The 21,700-nt window shown below is 40.0% G+C and overlaps 1 protein-coding gene across 1 annotated transcript; it reads left to right on the plus strand.

Annotated features, from left to right (window-relative positions):
- The first annotated feature begins 11,551 nt into the window (after nt 1-11,551).
- LOC131233219 (uncharacterized) lies at nt 11,552-20,524 on the plus strand. The gene is made up of 5 exons (XM_058229867.1): nt 11,552-11,888; nt 11,982-12,055; nt 18,962-19,097; nt 19,219-19,530; nt 19,951-20,524. The coding sequence occupies exons 1-5, from the start codon at nt 11,751-11,753 to the stop codon at nt 20,221-20,223; spliced, it is 933 nt and encodes a 310-aa protein (XP_058085850.1). The 5' UTR covers nt 11,552-11,750; the 3' UTR covers nt 20,224-20,524.
- Nucleotides 20,525-21,700: the final 1,176 nt, after the last annotated feature.

A 21,700-nucleotide genomic window follows, 5' to 3' on the forward strand; every position in this document is an offset into this window, starting at 1 on the left:
CAACACTTTCATTGCACTGCACCGTCAGCGGAAAAAAAAGAGGGTTTCATCAGGCAGTAGTTCGATGGTCCATAGCGTCTTTCTATGACCTCCTTCTACTTCTTCTTTCATCCTCACCCCCTGTGAGAGAGGAGATTGTGCTTCTCTGACCACATCTGAGACGCAGGGTTGGATGTTAGCCTCTTCGTCCTCAGCTACAACAAAGATGAGATGAGTTCAGTTGTTGCATGAATCTTGCATAAATCCACCTTTCTTCCACCCTTTAAAAATTATTCTAACAGATTCTGTGAAACTACGTAGTTTATTTTCTTTCCATTACAGTTTCAGAGGTAAAAGGTGATTAGGGTTTTATATTAAGAGTATCCATCTTTAGAGTGGTGGATACAGTTAGTCTCACAAGAGCAGTTGAGTGTAGTGGAGATAGTTCTCTCTTATACCCTGCGAAGAGGTTGTCCCGTACAATATACCCGAATCCGATTTTCTGTAAAGGGAGATCTTCTTAACAATATTGTGTATCAACAATGTATTTGAGAGGATGGATTCACCTCTCGACACTCAGGACATGACCTTTGCATGTCATCCAGTGTGGAAGTAATGAACTCTATTGACCGATACAAACTCTATTTTGGGGATGACTATAAAAGAAAATATTATCTTCCATCTTCTTCCACAAAAACATCAGTTCTAAAAGTATTTTGTAAGGTTTGTAATATCTAGTGGCTTGTTGATCGTTGAAGGTAATACTCCTATTTAACTTTACATAATTTTGAATCCATCATCCTTCTTCTCATAAGGCCGATAGGAAGCATGTTCAAACCCTTATTTACTGTGATTGTATTCTATCGTATTGTGAATATTCAGTGTTTAGGTAGATGTCTGAAAGACTATTATATAGTTTCAGATTTTGCAAACTGTATTGTAAAGATGCTCCAAGATCATGTCATTTTAACTTCTATATTATTTTTGCATATCGTAAATAATGAGGTTTGACTGTCGCCCACTGGTGCAGACAAGTCTTGCATACGTGCAAATCCTGATACTAATCAATTCATTCCTTTGTAACAAAGATTAGAGGTGCGTAAATAAACTGCTGATACTATCCTAAAATCAAACATATATAACTAACATGCTCTTAATACAATATAAGTGTATTTTTTTGCCCTGTTACTGTTAAACTTCTCCTAATCACTAACTCATTTTACTCTACTGTAACATCTGCTACGTCTTCAACTGTCTGATTGTAATGTACTTCGCAAATAGAAATATTTTGGATATGTCAATCATGTTAAGAATTCATATGCTATGATTTGAACTCACCTTATGTGTACTGTAATGCCTTGTTGTACATATAGTCTTATACTGTCGTTTGCACTAATAAATAGAAAATAATTGAAAAAAATAATAGGTCAGTTCCCCATTTGTCTTATGGGGCCTCATAGTAGTGATTCTAGCCGAGATCAGTTCTCCAGTAGTGATTGAAATGAAAATGAAATAGCAGCTGCATTAACAGCAATTGCAGCGTCTGCGTGTGTTATGGGAGCTACTGAATATTATCGTTGTTATTGTATTATGGCTTCGCCTAGAAGTGGTCATATAAAAAGAAATAGATTCGTAAAGGGAATAAGTGGTAATGTTCCTGCATACTATTGGCCACAACGTATGAAACCGTGTCATTGGTCATCGTTTTTCAAGGTTTTGAGAGACAGTTAATCGACATTTCAATAAAGTGTTTGATGCTGTAATTAGACTTTATTCAAAATATGTGAAGTTCTCAGGTTTATATATTCTCAAAGAGATATCCGATAATTCAATGTGGAATCCATACCTTCAGGTAAAATATTCTGAAAAACTATTTATATGATATGAAGTATGTGTTGATTACTAAACAACAACCTAAAAGTCAGATCAACTTTCTTGTAGGATTGTATTGGGGCACTCGATGAGACTCATATACCCACATATTTGTCCAAAGAAGCAAGCACTACTTTTTGAAATCGAAAAGATTTTCTGTCTTAAAATATAATGGCATCTTTTACATTTGATATGAAATTTGTATATGTGCTTGCGGGTTGGGATAGTTCTACCTCTGATGCTTGTGTTTTGCAAAATACGTTAACCTGTCGTCCAGATTGTTTCCTTATTCTTCATGGTAAATAAAGAATATTGTTATTTCCTCTAAAGTAGTAGCATGTCAAATGTAATATGCTTAATATCCATATATTACTTTGTATAGGGAAATATTATGTCGTGGATGTGAGATACGCGCATTCTCTTGGGTTTATGACACCTTATCGAGATATCAGATATCATTTGAATAAGTTTCGTACTGAAAGAAAGACTGTTAATAAGAAAGAACTTTTCAATTATTATCATGCCCATCTGCGAAATGTCATTGAACGTTGTTTCGATATCTTAAAAGAACATTTTTCTATATTACATGTAGCACCACATTTCAAGTATATAACTCAATAAAGATTGTTATAGCTTGCTATGTTATACACGACTTCATTCGTGTTTGTGGTGAAGATAGTTTTACTGAAGCAGTTGAGGATAGCGGAGACAGTTCTGAGGACATTTTGTCATCTCCTGTGGAGGTAACTACGACCGAAGAAAATCGTGCATTATCTCTCGTGACAGACCGCGCTAAAGAAGAATGGACGAAAAATAGGGATGAGATTGCAGAGAGGATATGGAATGACAGTCTCCTTTGCACCCGACAGCGCCATTGACTTTGTCTAATTTCTGTTTTTGTATAATATTGTTTGTGGAACAGCAGAATTTTTAATTTACAGTGTTTTCGAGATTGAGATTTGTGGTTACAATAGGTTTAAAGTATGCACGAATTTTAGTATAAAAGAATTTTACACTGCATGCTATATAACAGTCAATGCGATACTGTATTTAGAATGTCTTCTCTAGTTTTCATTGATTGATAGTGCTAATATGTTTCTTTATTTCATGAATTCTTATTTCCATTAACTACTACTAATGCGTAGATATGATAAATTTCTTACAGAGTTCTTACAAGGGAGTAAGAGATAAGAATGAGACAGATTCCCCTACAAAAGGTATAAGCTCCCAAAAAAAAAGTACTGCATCTCCAAGTAAGGTATTTGGCACCCCAAGTAAGAGAACTTCAACACCAACTAGCAATGCTCCTTCATTGACGACCCAGATTAATCGCAATAGAAAATCTACAACTAGTAAGAAATCAGCTCGGATTCAGTGGACTAATCCTATGGATAATGCATTGGTGGATGCATTGGTCGAACATGTCAATCTTGGAAGGAAAAGTGACATTGGGTTCAAATCAGAAGCATATAAGGCACCAAGCAATGGAATTTTTGATAAATGTGAAATCGAACTAGAGAATAAACACATTTCTAACCGCTTGCGTACATTAAAAAGATTCTATTGGGTCATGAAGGACATGTTGAATACTTTTGGTTTTGGATGGGACACTAAACGAAAAATGGTGATGGCTACAGACGATGTGTGGGATGGGTATATTATAGTAAGTATTAGTCATAATACTTACAGCAATAAGTGTTACCCTTACTAACAATGTGCTAACTCTAATCTACTTTACCGTTTTTGCTGTCTCACCCATACGCAGAAAGACTGCGTGGGAAACACATAGACAGATACAATGAGCTGGCTTTTATGTTCAGCAACGAATATGTCCATGGGTCATTTACAAGCACTGCATACTCATCACCACTTTCTAGTTGATGCCAATCAAGAAATGAGTTCAACTATAACTCCGAATCCGATGAATATGGGCCTGAGACAGTCCGCCTTTCATCTGACGATGAGGATGACCACGACAGTGGTTTCGCCCTTCGTTTGAATGAGGGATCACAGAGGTTAAAAAGGGTTAACAAAGCCCTTGTGGAGACCTCTAGGGGGTCCAAAATCAGTCAATCCACCGCCTACGGCTTCACCAAACAAAAAAGGGATAAGCCGAGTGATCTCATCAGTGATAGGATGGGCGAAATGGCTGAGACAGTCAAGTCCCTGACCATTACTATGTCTCAGGGCAAAACTATGAGCCGACTCCAAAAAATATTGGGCATACTTGAAGAAGTTGATGGCCTCAGCCCTGAGGACCAACTTCATGCTGCCAGGTTGTTGCAGAGGGATCATTTTAGTGCTGATTTTTTATGAAGATGGGCTATAAAAGGAGGAAGAAGTGAGTACAGAAACTCCTCGAACATAGTGGCCCTGTCTAAAAAATATCAGTCTTTAATACACAGCTTATGGGAACTTGATGAAACTTGATTCTTTATATATATATTATATATATATGTTATAGTGATTTGGGTTTGAATGGGTGCTTCTGGAGCATACAACATGCTGGATTATGTTAATTTTGGATAGTAGCATTGCTGATGGTTGGACCATCCACAACTATGTTGATATATCTCTACCTAATTTCATCTGCATATATGTTCATATATTCCAGCTCGCATTATTTGAAATATTAGCCAATGTAAGTTCATTGGTTAATGCAGGTACATGTAATAATGTCTGTCTAAAATTTTACAACAACGAACATTTGGGTTGGAGTTATTGTTGTTCCAATTACGTTATATCATCTCATTCAACTGCTATATATAGATCCTATGTTAAAGTTGTGATGATTTCTTCATCTAGTCAGTTTTGTGGTAACACAGTCTAATTTCATATCATGATATGGTTGAACTTGTATGATGCTTCTTTTAAGTAAACAGGGTATATAAATTTCTATTCACAGCAGACACGATTTGATTCCATCTTTTGGATGGGTATTGTTATGTCGGTTGGGGAATGAATGAAAGGTCCGTTTCAAGTTAGAGTACGAATGTTTATAGTGGAGACGGAATTTCCATTTCTTCGTCTATAAATTCCATCATAATCTTCTCTTATCTACTGTTGTTATATGTAGATGAGGTTGAGGAAATTCCATGACCAGTCAATGCACTTCAAATCTGACCCCAGATTTATTTTTTAGGTACAAATGGGTAAATACTATGTGGTATATGTGGGTAAATGTTCACACCCCAAGTATAAGGTTGTGATGTAGTAATAATCTCGATAAGACTGAGTCGAATTCACAGAGACTAAACCTTGTACGTAATCTGAAAGTAACTAGAACTAGAACTAGAAGAAGATAAAATCTAAATCAAGTGAATATGAGGAAATAATGGTGAAATATTAATCTAAAACTTATAAATTCAAAAGGTCGAAAACTAGGGATTCAGTGGATCCACTTGTAGAGATCAGGGAGGTCTACGCTTGATTCATAAGCTCAACTGGACTTCGAGTCCCATCTTCATTCAGTTGGAAGATATATCACTAAAACTTAATATGAACTTCCTTTCATCTAGTTTTCAAAGAGATGAGAGGTATAAGAATTAGAGTTGGTTCCATCACAAAACTATGCCCATAAGATAAAGTAAACAACAGAATTAAACCAATCCACAACTAATCTGAAAGATGTATGAATGTTAGGAAGGATTCCATCATCCAACCTTGTCCAAGGGGCAATGGTGAACAATAGGGATTCCTAACTTCATAATTAAAATAATGGAAAGGAAATACTTAAAGCTATCGTAGATCTATTATGATTTAGTCATAACAAATCATTAAAAACTAGATGCATTCATTATAATCAAACTAAAATCAACATCAATGCAGTCTAAATATGAATCAAAGCCTTAGAATCCTTCCCATCACGCAACAAGCTTCACCTCTTAGCCCTAGCTAAGAGGTTTAGCTTAACATGATTAGGCTAGATCTTTCAACAAAAACTCATAAGAAAACAGTAAAAAAAAACAGAAAAATTCTAAACTCTCTCTCTCTCTCTCTCTCTCTCTCTCTCTCTCTTCCAGACGTCTCAAGATTGGATGATCGATGGTCTCTCTCCTCTTTCTTTTCTAAGAGTGGTGAGGTCGCTTGGGTGAGAGAAGTCAGTGGAGAAGCTCTCCTTACGCAGCACCGTCCGCAACACCTTTCGCAGCGAAAGGAAACGTAGCAAGTTGCGTCTGGATGAGATTTTCGGCCAAAGGAACCTCCAAGTGCAAGATCTGAGCCATTCAGGCTTCTTGACTCTGGTCGGTCCCACCTTGAGAAGTTCTTGGACGGTCCAGATGGATGGTTCGATCCTCTCCATGATCGTGCAACGGACAGAAGTCCGGTTTTCTCTCGGACGCGCGTAGCTTTACACAGGGAGCTGCGCTGATGCTTGGTGGGGCCCACTTTCTATGATGTTTGAGAAATCCACACCTTCCATCAGCTCCATAGTGAAATTTCGATCTATTATTGAACGTTTTGACTGGCAGTTGATGCGGCCCACCTAGTGGATTGTGCGAAGATCGTCTCGACGTCCAGCAAGGTGGAGTGCGATTCTTGCCGTGCCACGAACCTATCTCATCTTGGTCTTGGTCTTGATCATCGTCCAGTTCTAATGGGCGGTCTGGATCATACTTCTAGGTTCATTTTGATGGCCCACCAATCGTCCGGCGGACAGCCGTGCACAAGAGAGAACAAAGAGTCTCTGTCTCTTTTTAGGAAAGTCGGGCTGGTGCGGTTAATGTTGTTTGGCTGCTTCTATGGGTTCAGTGCACTGCGAGTGCACTTGCTTCAGTGCACGTGCAGTACTCATGTGGGTCCCATAATAATATTTCTGATAAATTCGCACCCTCCATCTGCCTTCTCATCTCTCTCAAAGGGTTGAAACCAAAATTGAAACATGTCCAGAGATCAGTTGGGCCCCAGATTGATGATTTATGGTATGATCTATCCGTTGAGCCACTTTCACAAGGATCCGAGGGTTGAAATTTGATGTGTACAGTTAATTTATGGTCCTTAGGCTAGATATAAATTTTCGCGCCGAACAGATGGCGGGAACCCTGTGATCTTGCATTATGGACAACTTTCAGGCTCGTTTAATGTGAGTGGCATGATTTTCTCGGATCTCTGGTATGTAAATTCTTCGATATCGGTCCCCTGGGGTCCGTCCCTTACCTTGATGACTTCAGAGCATTAAATTCATGCTTTTAGTACCCTTTTTCAGTCCAGACTCCTAAATACACCTTGCAACAAAAACACGATTAAAATAGGACGTTAAACATTATCATGTATGTAAAATCAGGTAATAATTGGCGTCTAATATGCAATATTTGGCCCTCAACAGTAAAGTGCTAGGAATCTATGACAACTGGGAGTTTGCTCGGGAACAGGTAGATGGATTCAGTAGATGCAGACACCGATCATTTAAAACGTACTGTGAGGCTGCGACAAAGTTGACCAGAATCAAGGTATGAATCTCTTTTCGTATGCAAACTTTGAATAATTTATCGCGTATTTTTGGATATTGCGAGATTGGTAAACTGTATCATACTTTAGATGGTCCTTATGGTTCAATGAATGTAGGGCACTCTGCAGAAACATGGATCTTGCACCACTCATGCTAAACAATACATAGCCTCAGCAATCATGATGGAAGGACTCTCCGAAAGAATTGAAAGTGAAGCTACTCCGTTTCATCCATCGGCTATCACTGACGAACACCAAATTGGGGTGCTGATTTTCGATGAATCGAACTCTGATGTGAATCGATATAGTACAAAGAAAGGGATTATGAATGCCTTCTTCAAAGTTCTGATTGGATTGATGCTTATATACACAGTAATTGCATGGTTTGTTTCATCGCTGTGATCATAAGGAAGGGATCATTGGCTGGGCTGGATGATATAGCCAAGAAAGATGAATGTAGATTGGTTCCGAAGAGCTCTTTTGGTTTTTTTTTTTTTTATAAAGTTAATGAACTTATTTTAGTTAATTTGTATTAATCCTATTATGTATCTATTATTTCATCCGGGTTTTTAAAAAATAAAATAAAATAAAATAATTCAGTATGTGAGTGATGGGGACCGCTTGACCGTTAATCACCCACATTAATCATGTTTTGTATGTGTTTTGTGTTATATGTACTCTACCACTACGGAGTCTGATCCTTCAATAAATAGTGAATTAGAAATATCCACTGTTTATATATTCAAACCTACTCTATACCAAACATTCTGTTTGTCAATGATAAAATGGAAGGATATGATCTACAGTGCTATGAATACCATGACCGTACAATAATACAATGCAATACGATCATATATGTGAATCCAAACACGCCTTTAGGTATTTACAACTTTTTTCCTCATATTGCTTGATTTGACCACCTACTTTTTAGACACGAAAATCAAGAACGCTGTAAAATAATTGTGGGTCCCATTGTGATGCATGTCACTTATCCACAACGTTCATCCATTATGTCAACTGAATTTATGGCATGAGCCAAAAAATAGGTATATCCAAAGCTCAAGACCACGCCATAGAAAAAAGGGAATTGAACACTTACCATTAAAAACTTCTTGAGGCCACTATTTCTTTTGGTGTGGGCTACTTGAGTATTAGATTTGCCTCATTTTTCGATTCATGCCTCAAAATGCTGTGGTGATATCTTATACATCACTGTGGGGTCTAAAAATTTAAACTAGTTTTTTTGAATCAATTTTCAAGGCAAAAATTGTGATGTATTTTTAAACGGGATGAAAGGGTAATAATTACATATTTACACGCTATCTGCAAAGCTTTGAATAACTAAAAACACCCACTTCCATCGCTCAACCGGCAAACTGAGTAGAGATACCTCGTTTCAACACTTGAGGTCTCGGTATCAATCCCTAGTAGGGTGGCTAACATGGAGTGTGTGTACTGACATTGGTGTGTACTAACAAGCTAATCCAAAAAAAAAAAGTCAATTTGAAAGTCAAAAAAGTTGCGGGGATTACAAGTACGCAATTGATTCATCACATATGCTACATACTTAACTTAGGGCATGTTTGCATCACGGAATCTAAATTTTAAAAAAAAAATGAAAAAACAATAATTGTCCAATGATAATTTTCACAAGAACTATTAAAATATAAATTTTAATTTTGAATCCTCGTGGAAGTACCAAGTGGTTACTTCATATTACTCTCAAAATCCTAACCTAATTTCTTGTCCAACAAATTTCGTATTATAAATATAATAATAATAATAATTGTTAGTGAAATCTTACTTTTTACTTTACTATCTCAACCATGCAAATTATTACATTAAAAGAAAATATTTCCATTTTTCATTGTTTGGCATGAAATCCACAGTTTCAAAATATGGCGTCATATTTTTATTTTATTAGAGATTGCATTTTCATGGTGGAGGAGGGTGTAAATTTGTGGCGGAGGGTGTAAATTTATTCCCTTTTGACTTTCCAAGATGACAACAAAATTTCCATGCGTAAAATATAATTTTAAGGAGTAAGTGAGACTTAATTTCATTAACAACCTAGTATATCAATTCAAACCAATTAAACTGGTCAACCCACACTCTTTAAAAAATCATGTTGGCCAGACCATTCCTATCCATGACTATTAGTTCATTGATAAATGTTCACGTACAACTATTTGCTGCCTGGCACCTAATTGTGTTGTTTGTATGCCATCCCACACTTCTGCCAAGATCCTCACCCAACAAAAATGAGATGCCTAAAAAATCAAGGCAATCCTACCATTAGATGTGATCCATGTGCATGTGGATACTTTAGGATGGTTGTTCATTAATTTTTTACGGTGTGGCCCACCTAATGGTTGAATAAACCTGATTTTTGGATACGCCCATTTTCATGATGAGACTGCCTTTCTAGACAGTTTGGATGTTATGAAAGAACCATGGCGGCCATCACACACAACTAGTTTGTTGAAAGGAGTTGACGTCCATATCTACCATAAAATTAATTTTAAAAATAAAACTGAAAATGATGATGTTCTTAGGTATCCAAGGGCGACGCCATGAATGGTGGGCTGGATTAATGGACCACCTAAACGGATGATTTTTCTTTTTTTTTGGACCGTTAAGGTATCTAATACATGCCATACGGCCTACAAAATGGTGTAAGATGTGTAGCGTGGATAATAAAGCTCATGTACACGCCAAACATATGCCAACATGGCACAGAGGTGCGAGATCTAATCCATCCATCGGGTTGTTTGGACCTTCTTACATGTTTTCACAAAAGACAATGAATCTGTTCCACTCAGTATGTGGACCCCAATATCGGAAACAGGTGTATGGGTGAGAAGACTTTCAGAACCCTATATTTCCTTTGAAAACGGTGGCCCACCTTACTAGCCAACCTGATTCTGATGGATGGATTGGATCTGGGACCTATAGTGTCATGTTGGCACATATGTGGCACGTGCATGAGTTTCATTAACGCGCGTGTGCTCAGCAAAGATCTGTACGGACTCATTCGTCGTTCTTCCCAAGTCTGCAGTATGGGTTTTCCATGGGCATAGGCATATCAAGCATTTGCCACGGTTCATCAAAGGTATTGGCTAAGATTAGAAGTATATCAATCCAGAACGTCCAAATAATAGGCCACACATGGAACGGTTATAATTGTCCCCTCATGAAGTTTTTTTTTGGATTTGTGGCTCAAAAGTTAGGGCCCACCAGACCAACGGTCTAGACCTCAAAAATTCACTGAACGATGCTGTCGCGAGAATATCGTGAGGTTTTCAAATATTCTCAACTTTTTAATTTATCGCGAGAAAAGTCTAAATTGGAAAATCTCCTGAGAAATTCGCACGCCGAGAAAACTACTCTTACCGAGATGACGACAAACGCAGCATCTATGAGACAGATCCAGGCCGTTCATCAGCTCGATCCTCCCCATATATGTGACATGACCTTAAAATCTGGTCTGTTCATCATGTGGAGTGTTGGAGGGCCAATTCTATTTTAAACGTCCCATTTGAACATGTGCGGACCACAGACAACAAGGAATCACGTATACACGTAACCATGACAAGCCAGGATCTCGCACGCACGAGCAACACTGACACGTGTGGGCATCCCATTATTGGAAGCCGTGCAACTGCAAGTCCACTCTCATGAGTTCCCATCGCACCACCGCACGAGCCCGCCAATGCCGTTCCGGTAACTAGAGGAACGGAACAAACCGCTCAATCCCGTTTTGTGACCGACACATGCCGGTTCGGTGCTTTTTTTTGAAAAAGAAAGAAAGAGAGGCCAAACATCAAAATTCAAATTAAAAACTGCTTACGAGATTCGCACGTAGGCATAACAAACACAAGATTCGCTTCGTAAATACCAAATAAAAATTTATTTTATCAATCCATTCCACTCATCATCTGTAAATATCTTCATAATAATGTATATATGAAAATAAAGAGTAATAAAATCATATGGGACACAGAAATTCATAAAAATATTCCAATCCATCCATTGTTATCACATCCATATCTCGCCTCGCTATTTAAAAAAAATATTTTTATAATATTAACAGTATTTGCTACATGCTAATTGGAAAAGATATAGTAAATTGAGCTAAAGTGGCAAGTGTAATGCGAATATCCTCTCCAATCTATAGTCGCGAGACCTGCTCTATCAATTTTCATTCAAATTCGTATCTGTTTGTATATAATCCGTCCTCCGTCAGATCAGCCGTCACTAGTCTCCCTTTAGAGAAGAAAAAATACAGTCTTCTCCTACTCAGAGAGCAGAGAGAGCAGAGAAGGGCAGCAAAGTAATTTCGAGTAGTATCCTCAGATCGTGATCTCCTCCACACTCCTGTATATATATCGTTCTCACCATCATCTTCTCAAACCCTTTCTCTCTATCTTAAGAGCAGAAAGAGAGCGAAAATGCAGAGAAACAGCCCGGTACGAAAACCCCACACATCTACAGCAGATCTCCTCACATGGTCCGAAAATCCCTCTCTCGATTCCCTCTCCCTCGACTCTTCGACTCCGGGATCGCGTCCGACGATCCGTACGCACCAGGTTCGTCTTTTTCCCGGCCAGATTCGGGCTTTTTCTCGCCGATTATGTCAATTTTCCGACGACTTAGGGTTTGACTTTCTGGATCTTTTTCAGCCGGCTGGAGGAATCAGTACAGTTCTCTTTGGAGGGCAGATGACGGACGAAGAGGCCGAAAGTCTGCTGAAAAGGTCAGATCCGGACTCGGAATCTCGAATCTAGGGCCTCTTTTGTGATTATCTGACATTTGGGTCCGAATTTGGTTTTAGAGTTGCTATTTGTGGTAATGTACATTCCGATCGGATTGTATTGAATATTTTTTTCATTGTTTTCGTTTCTTGATGATCTTTATGAGGTGCTCTGCTGTTGATCCGCCTGTTTTCATGATTTCATTTGACTAGTGGTAGATTAAATCAGTAGGGACTCCATAGATGTATGAAATGGGTGTGCACCTGAGACTTCATATGTGGAATGAACAGATCAGCATGTTTTAGCAGCTAAATTCGTTGATTTGTGCAGTTATGGCATCCAACGGTACAATTTGTTATGAAATCTAGAACTCTATGATGCTCTTATGGTGTTTACATTCTGGATTAGAGCCTGTGAGTTTGTTGGAAAGCATGTATTTGCATTTCGAGGCATATGGTTCGTTTTATATGAACTGTATTTGAAATTAGTACTGCTCTTTCCTTCTTTCTCGATTTGAAGGAATAAGTGGATGTCTATTGCCTTTTTCCTTCTTTAGCTTAGTTCAAATTAGTGATGAACTTGCCAAATCATATGCTTATCAGGAAATTCACGCATTCAATTTCAATTTCATGGAGTCTTCGGAATTTTGACATTTCCAAGTGGTTTATGTTACTTCAGAATATGATATTCTTGCTATTAAAAGTCAATTGTCCAAATATTTACCCAGTGATAGTCTTTATTTCAGTTGGCTAGTTAGAGGTGCTAGCTTATAGCTATTATTTGGGAGTCTCCAAGTTGCTCTGGTTGAGAAGGCTGCTTTGGATTTGGTTTGTTATTCCTTATTTACATGAGCTTATGAAAGTTCTCTTTGTATATTGTTTGATTCCAATTAGGAATCTGGTCTATACACCACCACCTCTCTTCTCTACACGCACCTCATTGCCCATCATCTACAACATCATGCCAATACCTCCTAGCCTTGACATTGGGAATTTCTACAATAGTGACTTCAAAAATCTATTTATGTGATAGAGGTAGATGAAGTTTTGTTTGGTATGCCTAGAGGTGGGCATCGAGTCGAATCGGACCGGATTGGGTCCAACTTGACTCAATCCGATTTTTCAAGAACTTGACCCGAACTAGATCCGATTCGGGACCGAGTCCAGCAGGGCTGACTCGATTCGATCCGAATCCTTGTTGGCCTGACCCGAACCGAGTCCGAATCGGTTTGGGAAACCGAATCGAGTTGAGTCTAGGGAGAGAGGGGGAGAGAAAGAAGGAGAGGAAGAAAATCAGGAGAGAAAGAGAGAGAGAGAGAGAGAGAGAGAGAGAGAGAGAGAGATGGGTGGGTGCGGTGCCTCCTTTGGGTAGAGAAAGAGGGGTTAGGGTTCGTTCGGATCGGATCAGTTTGGATTGACCATGATTCGAACGCAATCTGATGTACAATCGGATCTGAGTGGTCCTACTCAATCTGCATCGATCCAGGCCTTCGGTTCGGTTCGGATCGGGTTGGATTTTGCCCAGCTCTAGGTATGCCTATTGAAATGTTATATATTGAAGAGGTAACAAAAATTGTAAAAACAAAGCGCTAAAAAGGTAGTAAAGAATACAAAGAAAACACAACAAAAAAGAAAAAAAAAAAAGGGAAATAAAAGAAAAGAAAGGATGGAAAAAAAAAACACCCCACTAAATTACAAAGGCAAAAAGGACTTTTTCTCACCACCATTACACAATCCCCATTCTGAAACAAATCCCCCAGCTCTCCCTATCACCCACTCATAATTGTGGGTAACTTCACAACAATTTATCTCATTTCTCTCCTCCCAAATTGCCCAAAGACCCTCCAGCGAACATAACCTTCATGAAGCCTTCTCCTTCCCTATCTCCACACCATGCTAAGCCCATCAATAAATCGCCCACAAAACGCAGCATGACCCAAGAAATATTGAATAGAGAGAAGAGACCACTCCACAATTTCATAAGCCAACAGTGGCAATGAAAAAGAAGAAGAAGGTGATTCACCGATTTAGAATTAGCACCACAAAGCAAACAAACATTGGGTAAAATCATCCCCCTTTTCTTAAGATCATCCATAATTAAAACCTTTTCCCTACCAATGAGCCAATAAAAAAGCTACAATCTTTGGAGGGGCCCAATAGTGCCACGTATGCCTAGTGTTCTTGAATGCACCATCTACCTCTATCTTGTGAAAGATTGTGTAGGACCTAACTGAAAAACTCATAAATTGCTCCTTCTACCAGACCGTTCAGTCCCTCTCCCCACTAGTTGGATGATACAAATGAATATGATTAAGAAGTGAAGTCAATTCAACCACCTCTTCATCCGAAAGTAAAAGGCAACATGGAGGAGACCACACCTCAAAGGAACCATACATCAAGATTGTTAAGGGTCAAATATTGCATATTAGACCCCAGTTATTGCCTGGATTTGCGAACATGGTACTGTTTAACGGCTCAGTTTAATCGTGTTTGTGATGCAAGGTGTATTTACGAGCTTGGATTGAAACAGGGTGCGTAAAGCATGGATTTAACACTATGAAGACACCAAAGGCAAGGGACAGACCCCAAGGGACCAAGATTGATGGATTTACATGCCAGAGATTCGAGAAAATCGTGAAATTGAAGCTCAAGCGTCCTGAAAGATGTCCAGAATGCAAGATCATAAGGTTTCCACCATCCGTTCAGCTCGAAACTTCATACAGGGCCTGAAGATCATAAATTAACAGTATGCGTCGAATTTCAGCCCTCGGATCCCTGTGGAAGTGGCCCAATGGACAAATCAGCCCATAAACCGTTGATTTTGGGCCCATCTGATACCTGGATATGCTTCAATTCAATTCTCAACCCTTTAAATGGGAGGATGAAATGGATGGATGGAGAAGATTTCCACAAACATCTCTCTGGGACCCACACGTACAATACGTGCTAGGTGCACAAGTGCACCGGACGTGCATCGAAAATCCGGAAGTCGGTTAGCATGCGCTGACCGACTCCTCTTCTCAAGGGAAAAAAAAAAAAACTGCAACAGCGTTAACGTTGTTCGGCTCGGGTCTGCTCAGTGGGCCCCACTCATCATGAAATTCGAAGATCGGAGCCGTCCATTACATCCAGAGGGGGGGTGTAACCCACGCTTGGATGTCCTTTTGGCCTCATGCAAGCGTCTGCACGTTCCCAACCGTTAAACGCTGGATGGATGACCGAGTAGAAGATCTTGTGGGCTACATCGAATTCAATTCAAAAACCACCATACCCGAATGGTTTTTTGAGTAGATTCTAATGTGCGGACTGGATTTCCTGTCCGTTGTTGATCTTGGGCCCCAACATCTTGTCAGCGCAAACAGAGTTGCGTAAGCTCTGTTTTACAACCGGATCTATCGATCCAGGTGGGCCACCATGGCTGGCCAATGGGAAGATCCGACCCATCCATATTTTTGGCCATCCAAAACTGTCTAGAGGCACGTCGCCATTATGAGAAGGAAGAATCCTGTAATTCTCGGTTTTCATGCAAAACTATCGCAAGAATGGACGTTCGTCTGAACAAATCTCCTTGCAGGACCATAGGCCGAACATTCTTGCATCCAAGAACGCAACCAGAGATTCTTTTGTGGGCCCCCATTCAATGAATGTCTCAAATCCACCAGGAAAGATCAGAGGAGAACAGATCAGGTGCCGCACAGTTCCGCATCTACAATGTTATATGCTGCAAACCGGGACTTCGCAAGAAGTTTCCAAATCGGTTGCTGTGTAAAGTTCCAGCCGACTCCACTGACCTTGGCTGCTATAAAGAGGAGAGAAGAAGATCAGCCGATCCATCCTGGGACGTCAGGGGGAGAGAGAGAGAGAGAGAGAGAGAGAGAGAGAGAGAGTAGTTTTAGATTTTTTTTAATTTATTTTATTTACTGTTTATTATTATTATTATTATTATTATTATTTTATTTTAAGAGTTCTAGTCCAATCATGTTGGGCTAAACCTCTTAACTAGGGCTAAGATGTGAAGCTTGTAGCGTGATGGGGAGACTTTTTGCTTCTGCCTTTTATTTAGATTGAATTGAACTTGATACTAGTTTGATTATGGGAATGTTTTCAGTTTTTAATGGTCTATTGTGACTGAAATTACAATGGGTCTGAGATAGCTTTGAGCATGTTCCTTTCCTTTTGATGATTATAATATCAGGAAGCCCTGTTGTTCACCATCGTCTCCTTGGCATGGTCGGATGACGGTACCCTTCCTAACCTTCATACATCTTATGATTGGTTGTTAATTAGTTTAATTCTGTTGTTTGTTTCATCTCCTGGGCATGGTTTGGTGATGGAATCCATTCTAATTCTTATACCTTTCATCTCTTGAAAACTAGATCAAAGGAAGTTCAAATTTGATATTCATGGTTACACCCTCCAACTGGACGAAGATGGGACTCTTAAGTCCAGTTGAGTTCTTGAATCAAGCATAAAGATCTCCCTGATCTCTACAAGTGGATCCTCTGAATCCCTAGTTTCATACCTCTGATTTCTCTGAGTTTTAGATAAATATTTCACCATTATTCCATCAATTACATTCGATTTAGATTTCACCTTAGTCTAGTTCTAGTTCTATTTAGTTTCAGATTACGTATAGGTTCTAGTCCCTTGGGATTCGACCTCGGTCTCACCGAGTTTATTACTACATCACAACCCTATACTTGGGGGGTGAACAAAGATACAATGTGCAACAAAAATGTTGCAAGTCAGAGATACCGGAGCAATATGTGAAAACGGATTTTGCAACTGCACATACCTTACCCACATATCTTCCCAAAAGTGAATATCTTACGTATTAGTTCCTACCTTGTGTTGGTATGGATTAAACTACAAAATTCAAGAAAAACGTGGAGTTAATGCAAAGCGGTGTGCATGCATGAGAGAGCATGTGATGCTGCCCTCACCCAGTTGCATGATCTATATTTCACATGAGATGCTCTCACACTAAAATAAAGACAAATAGAGGGAAAGGCTTTAGGATGAGTAGAGATGCAATGCAAATCCTTTTAGAAGAAAACTAAGTGCTCTGTTTTTTTTTTTTTTGGCTGTACGTGGATGCCCCACAACTAACAAGTAGCCTATATATGCATGTGTTACAAATCCTAAGGGCCCGTTTGGCCGGTCGGATTGGAAGGGATTGGATGGTATTGGAAGTCAAATCCCGGGATTGGCCTGGCGTGCCAAACAGAGTCGGTGATCTGATCCCAATCCCATGTATCTCAAGACAATCCGCTGACAACACCATCATTACATTTAAATCCCATCAAATCCACCCTAATCCTTCAAATTTGCCTGGGACGTGTTTGGTTTGAGGGATTGGAAGGGATGAGAAGGTTTAATACCGGGATTGGCCGGGTGCGCCAAACAGACTGGATATAGTAATCCAGGGATATATCAATCCCATGGATCTCCAGACAATACACTGATGACACCATCATTACCTAGAAATCCATGCCATCCACCCTAATACCATTTAATCCCTTCCAATCCACCCGGCCAAACGGGCCCTAAGTTATTTTGGTTTAATCCCATGATGCCTCACACTTGAAACCACCCTAAGCTAAACAAGATTCCTAATTGAACAATAACTCTTGATGAGACATGACTCCTAGATGATCAAAATAGCTCTTAACAGTTTATTGTTTGTTTGATAACATCATTGCATGTGTTTAGCCTCAGTTTGCTAGTGTTGTTATATCTCCACGAGCTTCTCCCTAACACTAATATATTACAATGGACTATTGGTTTTCCTCTCAGCCCATTAGATGAGTCATTACTCATTATGGGCCTGGCCTGCATCTAAGCTTTTTTTAGCTCATGCAAAAAGTGTCGTCTTGGACTTTTGGAATACTTCCTGTTGATAATTTCCTTGCTTCAGTTGCTACCTAATTCATCATCATCATCATCTAAGCCTCATCCCAACTAATTGGGGTTGGCTATATGAATCCTTCTCCGCATTGCAGGCTATCAAGGGCCATAACTTCACATTGGCCATAGGTCATTAACTCTTTACTTACTACCTCCACCCATGTCCTTTTGGGCCTTTCCGTTGCCCTTTTAGAGCCTTCAAGTTATACAAATTTACTCCTTGGTACAGTTCCTGGTCTCCCTTGCACTTTCAGCTGCTGCCAATAAATAAATAAATAACATAGGCGAGAATGAATGATAATGCCAGGAAAGTTATTGAGTGAAAAAACCTCTTATATGTTCCTTCTCAACTAGCCAATGTGCTGTTTGAATTGCAACAGCTTTAATTATGCCTGTTGGTCTTTATGGAACATTGGTAATTTTTCTGACCGTAGCAGGTACAGACCTGAAGCTAAATGGCGGACAGGCTGTATTTCAACATTGAGGTCTTAGGTTCAAGCCTGCTTTGCCTATTTAGAAAAGTGACCTTAGTCAGAGGACACAGCATCTCAATCTTGTCATCAAGCACCATTGCAATATACTAACATGGTGTTAGGAATGGATCCCAACATGATTGCCATCACATCCAAGAACCATTGTCTGGGTCACATTCGCATTGCCTTTGAGCCCTATTGATATACTTATCCCCCTGTTTATAGACCTGGCCCTTGCTCTTAACCATGGTCTACTTGGGATTTTATATGGGAAGTGGAGCTTGAGGAGCCTATCACTCAAATAAATGAGACCCTTGGCAGACAAGCTTTCCTTACCTCTGTCCTGAGGTAGCAAATGGTTGAAAGGTATGTACATTTTGCATCCATTATTAAGTGTGCCAGGTGCTTTTTCCAAATGAAGAGCACCAATGTGACACCTTTTTCACTGTCTCTTAGTGTCTCAAAATGTACAGGAGCTGTCTTTGATTTCTTTCATCATCATTGAAACCTTCTTTCTTTCAACTTTCAGGAAACAATGTTCAGGCTCTAAATGGAAGGAGATGACTGGTAGTGGTATCTTTGCACCTGATGGTGAAAATGGTGCAGCAGAATCTGGTGGTGCCATCTCTACTCCTAATAACAGAACAGGATTGCGAATTTCCCAGGTACCTCCTTTGACTTGGAAGTCTATTATGACGGTAAAATGGCCAACATGCACATTCTACCATGCACACATACAGGTTCTAGAAATGTTATATTAAACCAGTTTATTCTTCGGCATATCAGCCAGCGGCCAGTGTGACGAGCCAGATATCATTCAGTGCTGATGGGAGTGTTTCCCCCAAGAAACCAACCTCTGTGGCAGAGGTTGCAAAGCAGCGGGAGCTAAGTGGGACTCTAGAGAGTGAGGCAGATGCGAAGATGAAGAAGCAGCTGTCAGATGCAAAATGCAAGGAGCTTAGCGGTCATGACATCTTTGGTCCTCCCCCGGAGATTCCATCCAGGCCATTGGCAGCACGCTCTCAGGAGTTGAAAGAAAGCAGAGACATTGGGGAACCTGCACCACGAAACCTGCGCACGTCTGTAAAAGTTTCTAATGTGAGTTATTAGCTTGTTGTGCATTTCATTTTCTTTTGAAGGGATTCTTTTGGAGAACTGATCACCTATATACATGGTACCACAACTCATGGTAACTTGCCAATTGTGTGGGATGTCAGTACCATGAAAACAGTAGGCCCCATCATGAAGATCACTTGGTACAAAAATCAGGTTGATCCACTCTTCAGGCAGGCTTCACCCTTCTGAATCAGTGGACGACAGTCTGATTCAATGTACAGATGTGAGCAACCTAGTGAGCTGATCAGCCTTATTTTCGAGAAGGATGATCTTCATGGTGGGCCCTAGCTTTCATGGTACTGATTTTCTAAAAGTGGCATGTTAGTGGGAAGACGATATGGTGTTGCTTCTATAATCATTCTTTTATTCTAAGAAACCTATATTCCGCTTGTGGTTTTGTAGCCTGCGGGAGGTCAGAGTAATATCATTTTTAGTGAGGAGACTGTGGTGAAGACTGCCAAAAAGATTCATAACCAGAAAGTGGCAGAGCTGACGGGCAATGACATCTTCAAAGGAGATGCCCCACCTGGATCGGCTGATAAGCCACTGAGTGTGGCAAAGCTTAGGGAAATGAGTGGCAGCGATATCTTCGCCGATGGAAAGGCAGCATCCAGAGACTACCTAGGCGGGGTCCGTAAGCCCCCTGGTGGCGAGAGCACCATCGCACTGGTTTGACTTCACTAACACCTCCATTTACTTCACCATTTTACATCATGGTTTTTTAGTTCCAGTAGGGGATGGTTTGTGTTTGCTGGTGGGCCATGTTAGAAGGCTCGACGACTGCCACATTGTGGCGTGGCCCGGATGCAAAAGGTGGTGGTGGGTGTGTGATGTATTTAACTGTTCTCGTCTTGTCTGTCAGTTGAGAGTAGAGTATCATTTTGGATGTTTAGATGACTCTTCTGGAAATATAACGGTACTTGCATTATTATGTCTAGACATAATTGATGGCGATGGATGCTGATGATTTTCCATATGATATCTCTCACACTGACCATTTGGTTCCTGTGATCTGAACTAACTGATCTTAACTGGATAGATGGTTGGCATATAGGCACACTAAACATCCTGGTCTATCACTGCACTTCTAACGGGGGGGTTCTGCGGTGCTCAGGCAGCACACAACGCTTCATGCACATGCACTTGGAAATTGTTCACGTGATGGACGCCTTCGTGTAAGAGCTCTGGATTTATTTTTTTAAATATTTTATTTTAAATGTCCACTAATCTGGTGGTTGGATTATCAAATAGGGGAGTTAATTTGATATCTTGGCTGCACATGACACTTGATACACAGGCACTTAGAAACTGTACATGTGGCGTAAGTTGGTTGAACAATTCTAACCTCTCATTTGTGAACGCCTGTTTTTTGAAATAAGATCATTGGATATTTTCGTTTCCAGCCGTCTAATTAATTTTCAGAAATCTAATATTTCGATAACAACTGATTTTAGGTGGGTGATACATATAAACCAATGCCCATAATTTGGATTAGTTTGAATTATTTGTAGGCCACGTAAGCAATTCCTGAGTAATTTGGATTAGTTTGAATTATTGATTCAATTTGCATTCTGCAGATGCAATTTCTAAGTGCATGTGTATCGTTCATCACACTGCCAGAGCATCAAGGTTTTTCTATGTAACAAAACTGAACCCTGGCCTTTAAATCCGTTTCTTCTCCTTTTAGCTGTGAGAAAATATGGGATCCTCGCTCTGGGGCCGTGCACGGGATTTTGAGATTTCACTTTCAACCATGCGGCCATGCGGGCCATGTTCCCAGGAATTGCTCTGTTGGGCCAAGCATGGGTCTGCAAAAATTCATGGATTAGAAAATCTCAGCCCCAAACACAACGAGTGTGGACCACTATCATTTCTCCCCTAATTCGCAGGCCACCCATTGAAAGGTTATGATTCTCCCATCTAGAATTGTCATGTGATCCAGCAGTGTAGGGGCCGAATACGTGGCATCCTCCGTTTTGCATTTATTACCAGTGCGCCTGCTTATGTTGGACTCGAATTGCCGGATGTCTCTGGCGATCCGATTGTGGGGCCCGCCGTAATGTACCATCCAATCATCCCCACGGGAAACTGTGGGGATACTGATGGTTGGTTATTTGCCATCCAACCTGTTCACGAGGTCAAAGACGTGGAT

This window comes from Magnolia sinica, chromosome 2, assembly GCF_029962835.1.
Source record: "Magnolia sinica isolate HGM2019 chromosome 2, MsV1, whole genome shotgun sequence".
Taxonomy (NCBI): domain Eukaryota; kingdom Viridiplantae; phylum Streptophyta; class Magnoliopsida; order Magnoliales; family Magnoliaceae; genus Magnolia; species Magnolia sinica.

Excerpts from the sequence above, each read along its gene's own strand:
- LOC131233219 (XM_058229867.1), top strand. The coding sequence starts at position 11,751 with ATGCAGAGAAACAGCCCGGTACGAAAACCCCACACATCTACAGCAGAT. Across the intron at positions 12,056-18,961 it reads GCCGAAAGTCTGCTGAAAAG|GAAACAATGTTCAGGCTCTA; the intron begins GTCAGATCCGGA and ends TTCAACTTTCAG. Across the intron at positions 19,098-19,218 it reads CAGGATTGCGAATTTCCCAG|CCAGCGGCCAGTGTGACGAG; the intron begins GTACCTCCTTTG and ends TCGGCATATCAG.